The sequence below is a fragment of the Stegodyphus dumicola genome, chromosome 1 (assembly GCF_044657685.1).
Source record: "Stegodyphus dumicola isolate Sdum_Otavi_A_Nest chromosome 1, ASM4465768v1".
NCBI classification, from domain to species: Eukaryota; Metazoa; Arthropoda; class Arachnida; order Araneae; family Eresidae; genus Stegodyphus; species Stegodyphus dumicola.
In genome coordinates this window covers 154,238,464-154,252,022 of record NC_140768.1, presented here as the reverse complement: position 1 = coordinate 154,252,022, position 13,559 = coordinate 154,238,464, and the positions used below count along the sequence as shown (strand labels likewise).

The 13,559-nt window shown below is 34.8% G+C and overlaps 1 protein-coding gene across 5 annotated transcripts in view; it reads left to right on the top strand.

Moving 5' to 3' along the window:
- The window catches only part of LOC118200338 (protein Obscurin-like), a 500,451-nt gene that overhangs the window by 420,648 nt on the left and 66,244 nt on the right, over positions 1 to 13,559 (top strand). For all 5 annotated transcript variants that reach the window (XM_085822284.1, XM_085822292.1, XM_085822266.1 and 2 more), the window contains 3 exons: positions 6,096 to 6,249; positions 7,833 to 8,114; positions 12,056 to 12,161. In XM_085822284.1, the coding sequence (XP_085678410.1) occupies positions 6,096 to 6,249; positions 7,833 to 8,114; positions 12,056 to 12,161 (542 nt within the window). The remainder of the gene's footprint in view (positions 1 to 6,095; positions 6,250 to 7,832; positions 8,115 to 12,055; positions 12,162 to 13,559) is intronic.

Here is a 13,559-nt window from a genome sequence, read left to right as displayed (position 1 = left end):
ACAGTGAAAAGGGGTGAACATTAATATCAAGCAAAATGCCAACATAACGGATGCTCACAGGCTGTGCCTACATAGTCCTGCGAAACCTGGATACACTAACACTTTGGAAAGTTCACCTAGATACCAATAATAGTGTGTTCCAGAGTGAGGTGTTAGCAATTGACCGGGCACTAACCCACATCATACAGCAGCAACATAATGGAAGCTTCATACTGACAGATAGCTTATCGTCTCTGCATGCACTTTTAAATCCAGTGCACTTTTACCCGCTCATAGCAGACATCCTGTCGAAATTACATGAACAGCAGTCATTTAAACGTAAAGCTGCAATGGATAAAGGCCCATGCTGGCCAAACAGGAAATGAGCTGGAGGATCAGCTAGCCAAAGAAGCGGCGCAGAACATAAATGCTGAACAAATTAAGATATCTTGCCCAATTTCCTGCCTAAAGAAAAACCTTACGCAAAAAATCAAATCCCTCTGGCAGGAAGAGTGGAACTCTGAAGACACAGGACGTCGTGTTTATTATCATATCTCCACAGTAACTTGTGATCGCCTCATTGTTCAATACAGTAATAACAAAAATCGTATTATATGGTGCAGAAATTTGGGCGCAGCCTATGACTGTTCGGAAACAAAAACAACTGCAAACCGTACAACGTCAAATCCTTCTCCGGATCACAAAATGTTATAAAACAACATCAAATGCTGCCCTACTTTCTACTAATGCTACTACTAATGTGTACTTTCAGGAATAGCACCTCTTCATACTTTAGCACAAACTGAACATGCAAAAGCCACAGTTCTCAAATTAAAAAAATCCTGCATATTATATGATAAAATATTTAATCCAAACAATTTTGAAATTTCAGTCAACCCCTACAGAAGACATCCTGCCTCTAATCCTAACATATATAGCACAATAAAAACTCCAACCAGTCATATATCTCCACTAATAATATATATTGATGGATCGAAAATGGACTTAGGAGTTGGCTGTGCATGTATAATACAAATAGATCAAACCCAGAAAATAACTCTCCAAAATCGACTCACCAAGGGAAATAGTATCTTTCAATCAGAATTACACGCAATTCGAATGACAATAGAATACTCAATCGATAACAATTTACCAAAAATCAATATTTTCTCAAATAGTCAATCAGCAATACTAGCTCTACAAAACCCAAATACACATCTGAAATAATTCAAGATATTTTTAACAAATTTATCCACTGTCCTCAAATATCACCAAACATTTATTGGATAAAGGCTCACGTCGGAGCTCTTGGTAACGAAGAAGCCGATTCAGCAGCCAAATCAGCTACTACCAACAATAATATCCCTTCAAGAAAAAAATCTCCTGGCCGATATCATACCTCAAGAAATATCTACATAAAAATTAGCCTCCAAATGTGGGAAGAAGAATGGACAGCAATAAATATAGGAAGACAATTACATCAAATAGCACCTCATGTAAATGATACATGTACAATGGTCAATGGTTATATTATCAGGTTCTCCTTACTTGCTTTGGAAACATTCAAGAACCTGACTCGGAACAGGGAGCATACTAAAGCTATGTTCAATAAATGTGGGAAGTAGACAAGATACACAGGAAGGGTATACGAAACCCTTTATTTTTCACTCTTTACAATGATTTCCGGACTTCGGAATACAGAGACCAACCACTTGTGGTCTGAACGTAGGAATATAAAAATATTAACTAAACTCTAACTTAACTTTGGAATAATAAACAAGGGCCTACGTGGAAGATTGGCTGTATATTAACAGGAAGCCGTATGTAGTACAGAGAACTGTTAACACTACAATACGTTTAAAATTATTAAGAGGATTAAACCTCTGGCCTGGAAGGCAACCAGCAACCGAGTAAAAACTGCTAAGGCAAGCGGCCTGCTTCTACTAACTCCTTCCTCTCTCTCGCTTGGCAAAAAGCCACAACTTAAGTACTTGGCGTTCGCCAGACAAATTTGCATAAATAAGTTAACGCTTTTTATTCTGGCCGGAAGTAGAAAATAAGAAGTGATAGTAAAGATTTAAAATAAAATAAACGTTAGTAAAACTTAAGATCCTTATATACTTCCCGCCAGAGTTAATTAGTTTGAATCTGAGGTCTAAAACAACCTTGTTGAAAACTTTTAGCTCTAGAATCTAACGCGAGGCCAATCTTTTACAAACATTTCTCACTAGAAACTAGAAATTTAAAAAAAAAAATTGTTTTTACATTATCAGCTCCATGGAAAATCACTTTTCATCTGTACTGCATCTAAACAGGATCTTTTAGTTCAAATCTGGTTCCTTCCAGAGATCTGGAAGGAAAACTACTTTACTGAAATGTTACACAATGAAATGGCAAGTAACATGAATATTTATATTTCTCTTAACATTCTTATTTCATTCATGACTTTATTTTAATTATCTCTCCCCGTGCTCTCTGACATGTGTTGTAAAAGAAAACACCAAACACGAATGTGTTTATGTATACGTGTTCAACACTGCCTCCTACAATCAAAACACTAACGTGTTAAAATTCAACATAACAAGACCTCGTAACACACCCTATCTTCATCTCTAAACCCTGAGGTACTATTCTGAAAGTGGCTAACTCTGAAGTGTAGCGTCAGAGAGTCTAACTACATTCATTCAACCTTTAACACATATTCACAATAATTTGGTCTTTTTACAGTCACACGAATAAGTTTAAAATTTTTGGCATTACTTTCACTTTTACCATATCACAGTATTTCTTAACATTTAAAATAACAGTTCACATTGTATATAAGGACATATTAACATGCCGTTAATTTTACGCAATTTAAAACATACATTAGTAGTACATTGTTAACTTCTATTCTTTTCCAAGCAAGTGCCAATTCTTCTACATTGAAATACTACATTTCAAAAGTCTTTCAGACTAAAACTTCTTTCTTGCCAGAATCTTTTAAATAAAATTTTATACAATAACTTTTACAATATTCAAGTATTTACACATTCCTGTTATACATCAACTTTAGATTTACTCGCGAGTAATTGAAAAACATAATACCAAAATAGGTAACAACTCATTTCTCGCCTTTTTGGCGATAAAGGTAGACCTCACACGAGGTAAAACGTCTTGAAATCTGCCACTTGCAGTAAGAATGAAAGATTAACTTAAGTTTGCAAAGTAACATAAAGTTTTACTTATCTTTGTGATATTCGGACATTCTTTTCTCTGCCCAGTCCTGGAAGGTAGCGAAGATTCGTGTTTGATTTATCTTCCTTCTTGTGCGGGCTCGCCCTTCAGTTCCTTCCTCTAGGAGCTTTCTTTTCCCTCCAGTTCGGTCACACTTGAATACCTTCTTTTTCGCCTCTGCCTGTGGTCTTGGCCGTTTGATGGCCGCTGGTCTTGGCGGAACCGGGACACTTCTCTCTCGTTCCTGCTTGGATCTCGTTGCTGGCCGTTCAAATTTTCTTTGTATCTTCGCCTCCGCCGCTGGTGTTCCATTTCCCACATACTTCTTCAGATTCAACATCTCAAACTCTGAGCAATGTGTATGTGGAAATAAAGGTGATCCAATCCATTATATTACTCAATGTCCCTTAACAAAGTCAACTCATATTAAATTGCCTAATTCAAATATCAATGCCTTCCTTCGTTTTGCAATTACCAACAAACATTTAAAAAATAAAATAGAAAATACAATCAAATATCTATCTTCAATAGGCAAAAATTTATGTGAGCACTAAAGTAATTAATGTCAAAACTCATTTTTGAAGCTGCAATTCATCTAAAATATTTATTATCTAATTATCTTAAAAACAAACCCTTGCAATAATAATGATATAATAAAAAAAAGGAAAAAGAAGAGGAAAAAGATACAGATTCATATAATAAACTTTATCTCAAGGAACTATTATGAACTGTTATAAATTATGACTGTTAGCCTACTATTATTATACCTATTATAACTTCTATAATTATATCTAATAGATATTATATCAATCAAAATATCGATATACTATTTATACTGTTATATTATGTGTTATATTATACTATGTACTATTTTGAATATTAACTTTAAAAATAAACCGAAGTGTAGTGGGACTATACCTACATTACTTATAGTAAACATTGGGTGTCCCACTACATTTCCACCTGAACCTGATCCTGATCGCCTCATAATACATGCTCAACTTGTACGGTATATAACGGGACACGGTTCTTTTCCTGTATATTTTGAAAGGTTTGGCATTACAAATACGGCACAGTGCATTTGCGGTGAGTTGGGCACACCCGAACATTATGTAGTTAACTGCCCACTAACAACTGACTTGCACTTGCCGATCCCGCCAACGAATGAGCAAGCATTTAGCAGGTTCATGATTAATAACAAGCATACAGTACGAAAGATTAACAAAATTGTTAATAAACATATGGACCTCGGCACTGACCTGTGTCAAATCTAATTTTATATATGACTCTAAAGTATATCATAAAATAAACGGTTTTGACCTGTGCTAAAACTAATGCAAATAAAAACTAAGAATTATCCCGTTATGTGGACTCCCTCGGCTTTAAACAATCCTCTGGCTTTGGAGCGGACATGTCAGACAGTCAGAAAATCACTCTCTTGCTGTTCCAAATGTATCTAAAACTGTTCTAATGTACTGTAAATAACATACTGTAGCTATAGCTGACATGCTGTACTATACATACTGTACTATAGATATTGTAACATACGGTACAGTACATCCAGTAATGTGGACTTCCTTGGCTATGAACTTTCCTTTGGCTGTGGAGCAGATATGTCAGGTAGCAAGATTTTGACTGTTCTGCTACTTCAAAATTAAGACTATAATAGGTACAATATGATGTACTTTTTGTTTTGATATTGACTTGGCTAATATGACTAATAACATGTACGGTTTTATTCTTATTTATTTGAGTAATTCCATAAAATCATTGAGAGATGACTTTGCTTCCTTGTACTATAAAATTTACATTTAAACTAAATAATTATTTTAGTAAAGTAATCGTTTTGTATCAGAGTAATTGTGTATGTATTAATTCATTGTATCATAGTTTTGAAACATTGTAATAGAGTAATCCTATTGATGATCGTATAGATGATAAGGTTATTACTTTTAATGTTTACCTAACTAGTATAATTGAATATACTAGTTAGGTATAGTTCTGTTACTAATGTTCTGTTACTAATGTTCTGCGGAATAGTTCTGTTACTAAATAGAGTAATCATATTGAATAAGAGTAATTGTATTGTTTTATAGTATCATTGTGTAAACTGGTTTGGTATAATTAATCATTGTACTTAGTAAATGCATAGAATCACTGTACTAAATTATTATATTTTAGTAATCATAAAGAATCATTCCATTGAATCACTGAATTGTAATGACCGTGGTTGCGATTGGTCTCAAAATAAAAATTTGGTAAAATTCTTTGTCTTATGTCTTCTTAGTAGCAAAATGAAAGATTATAAGCATGGTATCGAGTGCTGTCTGCAGTGGAATCTTGTCCTCTCCAAAAACATTTAAATGCATTTTTATCTTATTAGAAATGCATTTTAAAGATAAACTTATCTCCGTAAGCGTATTTAAAGAATGTTTTAATATTCTTTCTATTCTACATCTCTTCACTCTGGACTTTTGCTAACAAAAATCATAATACTAGCTCCTTACGCTGCATTCAGGCATGTTGAATTCTTTGCCATTCGTCCACTTTTGCGCACGCTCATTGTATGATGTCATTCATCGAATCATTTTTGTAGTTATTTTTGTTACAAAGTCCTTTCTCATAACAGCAGTTCCTCTGAAATGTTAATATAAACCCTCGACCGTTAAATATTTACAATTAATCCCGAGCCATTAGTTTCTAAAATGTTCGATACTCACCTCACGACCACACCTCGAGTTTGTGCAGTTTTTTTCATGATTAAAATATTACCTGAATGATTACTAATGAATTTGCACAGTAATATGACGTTTCCGACATGAAATTTACTGTTGAGGAAATAAGTCGACAAAACTGTGTACGTAGAAATGAAATTAACTTTTACTGTAATTTTGAAATAGGTCCAGACCGAGAAGTATGATTTCCTAGAAGACAGAAATGGCCAAGTCATTTTATTCATAACGCGCATGGGCGAAAATGACGTCGGAACTTACACATGCAAAGCCGAAAATGAACATGGCGAAGCCGAGAGGAAAATCAGACTCATGATTGCAGGTAACAATTTTCACTAAAGCGTTTAGATTCAGTAACACTTTTTTTTTCTTTGTCTTTCTTATACATTTCATATAGCTATTCCATATAGTTCTCATATCAGGTAATTTGAAAGAAAATCTGTTTTGTTGATTATTGTATTTGCATAAGTTGTCGCATGAAGAAGTATGGCAGCGCACATCTTCTTTGCCGCCCAACCGCTATAGTGGTTATCGCCGCTGACTGCCGTGTCGAAGAGCCCGAGATTGAATCCTGGATCTTTGTAAATGTGTAGTGTCCGTGCGGCATAGGGACACTTTAAATACACGGCTAGCCGAAAATTCTCTCGAGAGGTTGCTGGTTGGGGATGAGGGGTTGGAGACCCTCGTACCCGTCCCTCTGGGGTGCTTTTGCGTAACTGAACTAAGTCCCACACGCCTGTCAATTGCCAACAACAGGAGTACCTTACCACGAAGAATTTCGTGGGCTTGGGCTGACTGTAGATCAAATAAGTAAGCATTAGTCAAAATAACAATATCTTCTCCACGTGTCTTTTAGCAATTTTTCTGTAATTAATCAGCAAGTATAAATATTGACAACAAGAAAAAAGAATACTTTAAAGTAAAGCTTCATTAGCGGAGTTATATAACATTGCTGTAAATGTTTAAAAATCTTTAAATCTTTTTTTTTTTATTATTTATTTTTATTTTTCCTTATTGTTGTAGTATTGTCTATTGTTTTACTGAGTTATTTGTAGGTTTTAGGATGACCATTTTAAGGCTTATTTATTTCCTTTTCTTAATCAAACTTGCAGCTATATGTTTCCTATTTAAATGTTTATTTCTTTTATAAAATTGTAGATCTTTCAATTCTGAGTGCAACAACGTTTGAATTGTAATAACAGCTGAAGGAGAGCGTGAGATGTGACTAAATCCGCTGCTGACGGAACTCGGTAACAAGCTGACGACATTTAACTACTATTTTTTGTCAACTTGGCGACTTTTAGGAAGATTCTGGAAAATGCATTTTTGTAGCCGCACTACGATTCTTCCGGAAGCCTATGCTACAGTATAAAAATGTGGGTCCAGGAGCTAGGTAATCACATATGAATCAGCTGTGAAATTTAAGTGGTTAATCTTGCATTGCAATTTAGAGTGTATTTTCTGAAAAGTATCGGAAATTGACGATATTTGTAGTGAATTTCAGAAAAGTGTCGGAAATTGATGATTTTTATTGTGATTTCTGAGAAGTGACGATATTTGCGTTAACGAGGAGCTTAATATCGCGTTCTCCTTCAGGTATTTCTAACTATTTACTATGGTGTGTGTCGTGAATATTTATACAAATTGTCAATTTCTCCTTGCTTATTTGGAGTCATTATTTAGAGAGATGTTAACGGGTCCATAATTCGCACCGATATTTTGCATTTGAAAATATCTACGCAAGTCTGTTATATGTGCTAAGGAACATTTGTTAAGCAATTCAGTAAATTATTTTTGGAATATGTTTTTTTCATATTGTGTCCAAACAGCTTAAAATTTACTTTCCATTAATTCCATAAAATATTAATTGTTCTCTTATTAAACATTTCATGTTTTCCTCAACAGAGCCACCTATCTTTACCAAACGACTAGAACCGTTGACTGTGATGATCCGAAAAGGCGGCGAATTTAGGTGTCGCGTCATCGGTGTGCCATATCCCAAAATCAAATGGTTTAAAGACTGGTATCCTCTGAGTGAATCAAGTCGCATACACATCCGACAAGAAGAACCGGATACCTGCATTTTGACTCTCAGTGATTCGATTCTCAAAGATGGCGGGCTTTACTCCTGTACTGCGACGAACGCTGGTGGATCTGCTACAACATCTGCAATGCTAAGCGTTGAAGGTAAAAATTAAGTAGTGATTTAGAAAGAAAATTTGCATTTTTAAACAATACAGTGAAACCTCAGTTTACGAATGCAGTTCGTTCATTGTGGCTGTTCGTCATCCGAAGTGTTCGTATGCTCAGTCTATTTTCCCATAGGAATTAATGCAAAATGGATTATTCCTTCCTGGACTACAGCTGATTGATTAATTAACTCTTACGCAGCGAAGTCGCTCAAACATTCAGACATCGGCAGGTCGCCCGAACGCCTGCGTCCTGTTGCTTCCCCCCATTACGTTATTGCATAGCTCATAGGTTTGAAAAGTTGTTAAATGACATGTCAGTCATTCTTTTGAAGCGACTAAAGCTTCGGTTATACGACAGTTTTGTCGTCATACAGCTTTTTAGCGTAAGGCATAAAAGTCAATAAGTCCATTCACACCTGTTGAGCAAGGTTTAAGCAATAGCCAATCATGAAAGAGAAAGTTGCGCATGCGTAAATGTGTAGCTGACTCAGAGAAACCGTCGACCGATATTTACTTTGCTGTGGTTGGTCAGCTCTTATACCAAGTGGCATAAAATTGAAAAGTTAAAACTTTTAGGCAAAATCCTTAAGCCAGTTTTTCTGACATAGCAAGGTCTGTTTGCCCAGCAACGAAGCTAGGCTCAGAACACTTTAAAGCCATCGTGTGAATGACGCTTAAAATCAGTTCTGTTGCTTGAATTCCCCTTTCCCTCTCCTTTGTTTGGTGTTAACGTTTAGCTATTCATGTTCACAGTTGTAGTCCTGTCCCAAAGGGAAACTTAACGCAGTGGACTGCATAAAGATTCCCAAGATAGAAGTAATCGTATGCTAAGTAAGACAATGCTGTGTCGTAACGTAAGTTAAGTAAGACAATGCTATGTCTTACGTAAGTTAACATGATTTATTGTTTACGTTACGTTAACGCAGTAGCAATCTACTTCGCATGGAGGAGGGTAATCCTTTTCAACAAAAATTCGTATAAACGGGCGTTTCTGATATTTGAGAGGAATAGATTTTGCCCTGTACATATGCGAAAGAGTTAAACTTTTCAAGAATACTTTGTCCACAAGTTGGTAACATCAAATCGTTCGAAATTATTAAATCTATGACAAAAATATAATATAATGAAACATTAAATAGAGAAATTAGGTGAAATTTAAGCAAAGTGAGCCACATTTTCTTCTACTTAGCACGATATTACTTGCGTAATCAGAACAGCTTGGTTTAATGATTTGCTTCCCTAACCACTCCGAAATCTGTTTATCAATTCCAGCCTGCTCAGCGGGGAAAAAACGTCGCAGCGAGCAATAAACCAGAAATTGATCTGTCAGCACTATTCGCATCTTAAGGGCAGATGTTTTTATTTTATTCGGCTTATAATTCCTTACTAAGTGTAGTATTTCATCTCGATGTACTCCGTCTTTGATATGATTTAAATCACTTTCCTCGTCATTATAAATATCACGAATGCACATTAAATAGTTTTCTGGTTGCAATTTTCTAATTTCGACTCCTTTTTCATTTACGGTTAATTCCCCTTGCCTTATAATATCAGAACCAATGATTTCTTGTAAAAACATTTCGTTTTCTGCGATAACACAAATATTTGATCGAAATGAAGAACCATCTATTTCGAATTCACCATCAAGTTTTCCTATAGGCTTAATTTTAAGTTCAGGAGAACCTATCTTTTTATGTATATCTTCTCGGATTAGCGTTACTTGACTACTAGTATCTATTAAAGCATCAATTTGCAAATTAGCTAAATTAACAGTTTATGCATTTCTTTCTGACAAATCTGAGTTATTGGAGTTACAGCTTAGGCCTCTTGGATATGTTTAGATGTTTTGAACTCGGTTTTGCCGTGTATGTAACAAGAGAGAGGAAGTAGAGTGGAAAGTACTGACGAAAAACAAGGGAAGAGATGTTGTTTTTATGATCACTGCCCTTCCATAAAAATATCAGATGACTGTGTTTTTCTGAAAAATTTTAGCGCCATTCAGGGACTCACTGGACCTCCGTCTCACTTAAATGTTTTCCAATATGATTTGTTGTTTACGTTTTAAAATGTTTCTAAAGTGACACATGCCATGGTCATTAAAAGCGTTTATACTGTAGCTTGCTACTGCTTGATTATATCGTCACAAAACACGTACAGTCAGGTGATGCAAATATAGCATCTTTACAACAAAATTTTGCACCTTACTCCATTTTACACGAATTTTGAAACTCAAACAACTATGACTAACTTTTAATTCTTTCTCTTTCTCTGAAGATATTTCCTTCAGAACTGCCTTTTATTGCTGCCTCTGACGTTGCACTAATTCGTTTTTATTGAGCTTATTTTAATTCTTCTGTAGTAATATATTCATTTCATTACTGCTAACGTACAAGCGCTTGGTTTTGCCTAGATACACAATATCGTAGATTAACAAAAAAGAAATCTTCTCATATAGATACCACTTTGAATTCCTTCTACGGCTTTTTAAATTATACACATTTTTTGCTGCACTTCATTTAAACTTGTTTCTTCGAGTTATTATCACTTTATTAAAAGATCCCTCGAGTCAAGTGTAAAATGACATTAAAAATTAAAATTTTTGAAATCAAATATCTTCAATTTTTGTAGTACGGAAGTCAAATTTCTTATATATATATATATTTTTTTTCATAACGGGTGTAAAATTTTCCCAACTGAAAATATAGTAACAGGTAGAGCGCATTAAAATTTAGATTCCGTTATTTGTCGAACATAAATTTGTTTTTAAATTTGATATCGCCCAAACCTGAATATTTTCGTCATTTAAAGCACTGCTGTGATGGGTAGTATATGACTATGACAACAACTGCGAAAGTAAAAGCCGCGTAATGACTTAGCCGGGTAAGCGGCTTGGGTATACATATACATTTTGTACTGCCAATTGCAATAAAAAGCGGGAGGTGCATAACTAGGTGTTACAGCAGTTCCATATACAAAATTTCACTATTCTACCGCTAATACTGTTTGAGTTATGAGAAATACATAAGCACAAGCGTCACAAAAAATACATTTTGAATCCATTTTAAATCCATTTTACAATTCGTTTTGCGGAAATGATCCTTTTACTTGTCCATATAGACAAATGCCAAACAAAACAAATAGTCAAAAGGGACTCGGGAGCATCCAAATGGATATTTCCGTTGAAGTATGATACCCGAATATTTCGCGGTTATAATACTTGCTTTACTTCGTACAAAGAATTTAAAAGAAGCTGTAAGTGTTAAAGCCTTTAAAATTTCTATCTGCCCTCAGAATATGGCGATAATTTCCTCCACACCGAATTCATGGTCCCGTGAGTCACTGGCTGCCAGTCTTTCTTAAAGACAATTAAGCAACGAAAAGTGTCAAAATAATGTTTCTATAAGTCTTTGAGTGTTAACTCTGTGCCATAGGTTTTCTCAAAATATCTTTAAAAATCATTTATTGCCTGCTTGAATGTTCGTAATTCGAAGCACAATTTTAGACCTGAGGCATTTTTTATTTAGATATTTTTTTCGGAAACCGAATATTTCTTGAAACAAGATGTTCGTGATCGAAGGTTTCACTGAATTACTATTATCATTATTATTTTAGGAGCAGTTTATAGTGGGCTACTTTTGAGAACAATTTGGTACTTGCAGTCCAGGTTATCAATCAAAACACAGGTTTATTCAAAATGACTGCTAAAATTTCAAATGCTTTATTTTTTTTTCAAGTTTATGTGTTAGAAATTATAAGCAATGCATTTAATGTACGGAATCTTCCTACTGTGCTTAAATTTGAGTTATCTGTCCTATGTTTCTGTGCATGTGTACCTGTACACTGATGTCTATATTATGCAAGGAATATTAATGCGTCCAATATCCAAATATTTTGTTTTTCAAATTTGCATCAAAATTTTATTTTGATTTTTTTCAGAGAGTGAAAATGAATACCATCTCCTCACTTATCAGAAGCCACATGTCGTAAAACCCAGTGATCGACCATTTGAAGATTTCTATGACATCGGTGACGAACTCGGAAGGTACATATTATTTTTTTACTTGAAAAGTAAAACACAAAAAAAGTTTTATACGTTTAAAAAAATTGTCAGGATTCGGATGTCGGAAGGTACATATTATTTTTTTACTTGAAAAGTAAAACACAAAAAAAGTTTTATACGTTTAAAAAAATTGTCAGGATTCGAATCGTATGAGTTATTTTCGTTAATGCCTCTTGTGACATCATTGTCTTACATCAGATATAGCCAAACATGATTAGTTTTAACCAAAATCAGCAGACAAACAAGGTCGGGCTCTTCACAGGCTGACGTCACTTGCTTACAGAAATGGAAGAAACGAAGGCACAAAAGGAGTAGAGAAGAAGTTGCTTTCGAAGAGACTTAGGAATCAGTGACGTCATACAAAAGCAACTTTGGAGCCATGCCATTTTGCTAGGGATGCACGTTTATCATTTTATACATTAATTTCTAATGGTGCTTACTTTAAAACCCAACAAAATGCCTCGTTTTCCTCATTTTCAAATCAACGAAGAAACCTCGATTGATTTTAATATGGGTGCAGCTCCGACTTCTTGATCTGCAGTTTTATTGCTAAATTTGAACATAATTCAATAGTAAGATAAAGTGTTCTAGTTCATATTTTGAAAATAACAGCGATTTAATCCGCTTCTCATAATATTTTGCAAGAATCAGAGGTTTGTTTCTCGAGCTATTAATTTTCTAACTTCTTCACTGCTTCTAAACGTGTGACTGCAGAAAGAGAGATCACATGCTGTAGGTAACTGTAAGACAATAATGCCATAGCTTATGGAGAACAGCATCGTAGCTTTAAGCATGCGTTTCAGCTTTCAGTATTGAAATAATGCTATATTAGATGCTATTAGACCGAAAGCTTATTTAAGAGTAATTAATCACTTCCTCTTATATTATGTAGCCATTAATGGTCAGACACTCGTAAAAATTGCTTAACTGAGCTGGTATATCAGTATAGCATATGCCCGCATTGCCCCTATCACTTGCTCTACCATATGAGGAAGAGTTTCCACTACGTTTCAGTAGACACCTACTTTATACCATTCTTCCGCAACATAACAGATATGTGCCATTTGGGTTATTTCAGTAGTTAACTATTTTCTTCCATGCCTCCATTCTTCTGCAACATTACAAACATATGGCATTTTGTTGGAATGGAACATAGTAGATGTCTACTCTGTTCCATTCTTCTGTAATATAAAAATCCAGTATATGTCTACATCCTTTCATTCTTCTGCATAACAAAGATATGGAATTTGGATGATTTCAGTAGATTTCTGCTTTCTTCCATTCGCCCATTCTTCTGCAACATAGCAAATATATGGCGTTTGGAAATTGTTTGGTCTATTACAAACAGGCTCTTTTTATTCTAGAGATGTTCAGTTGGGC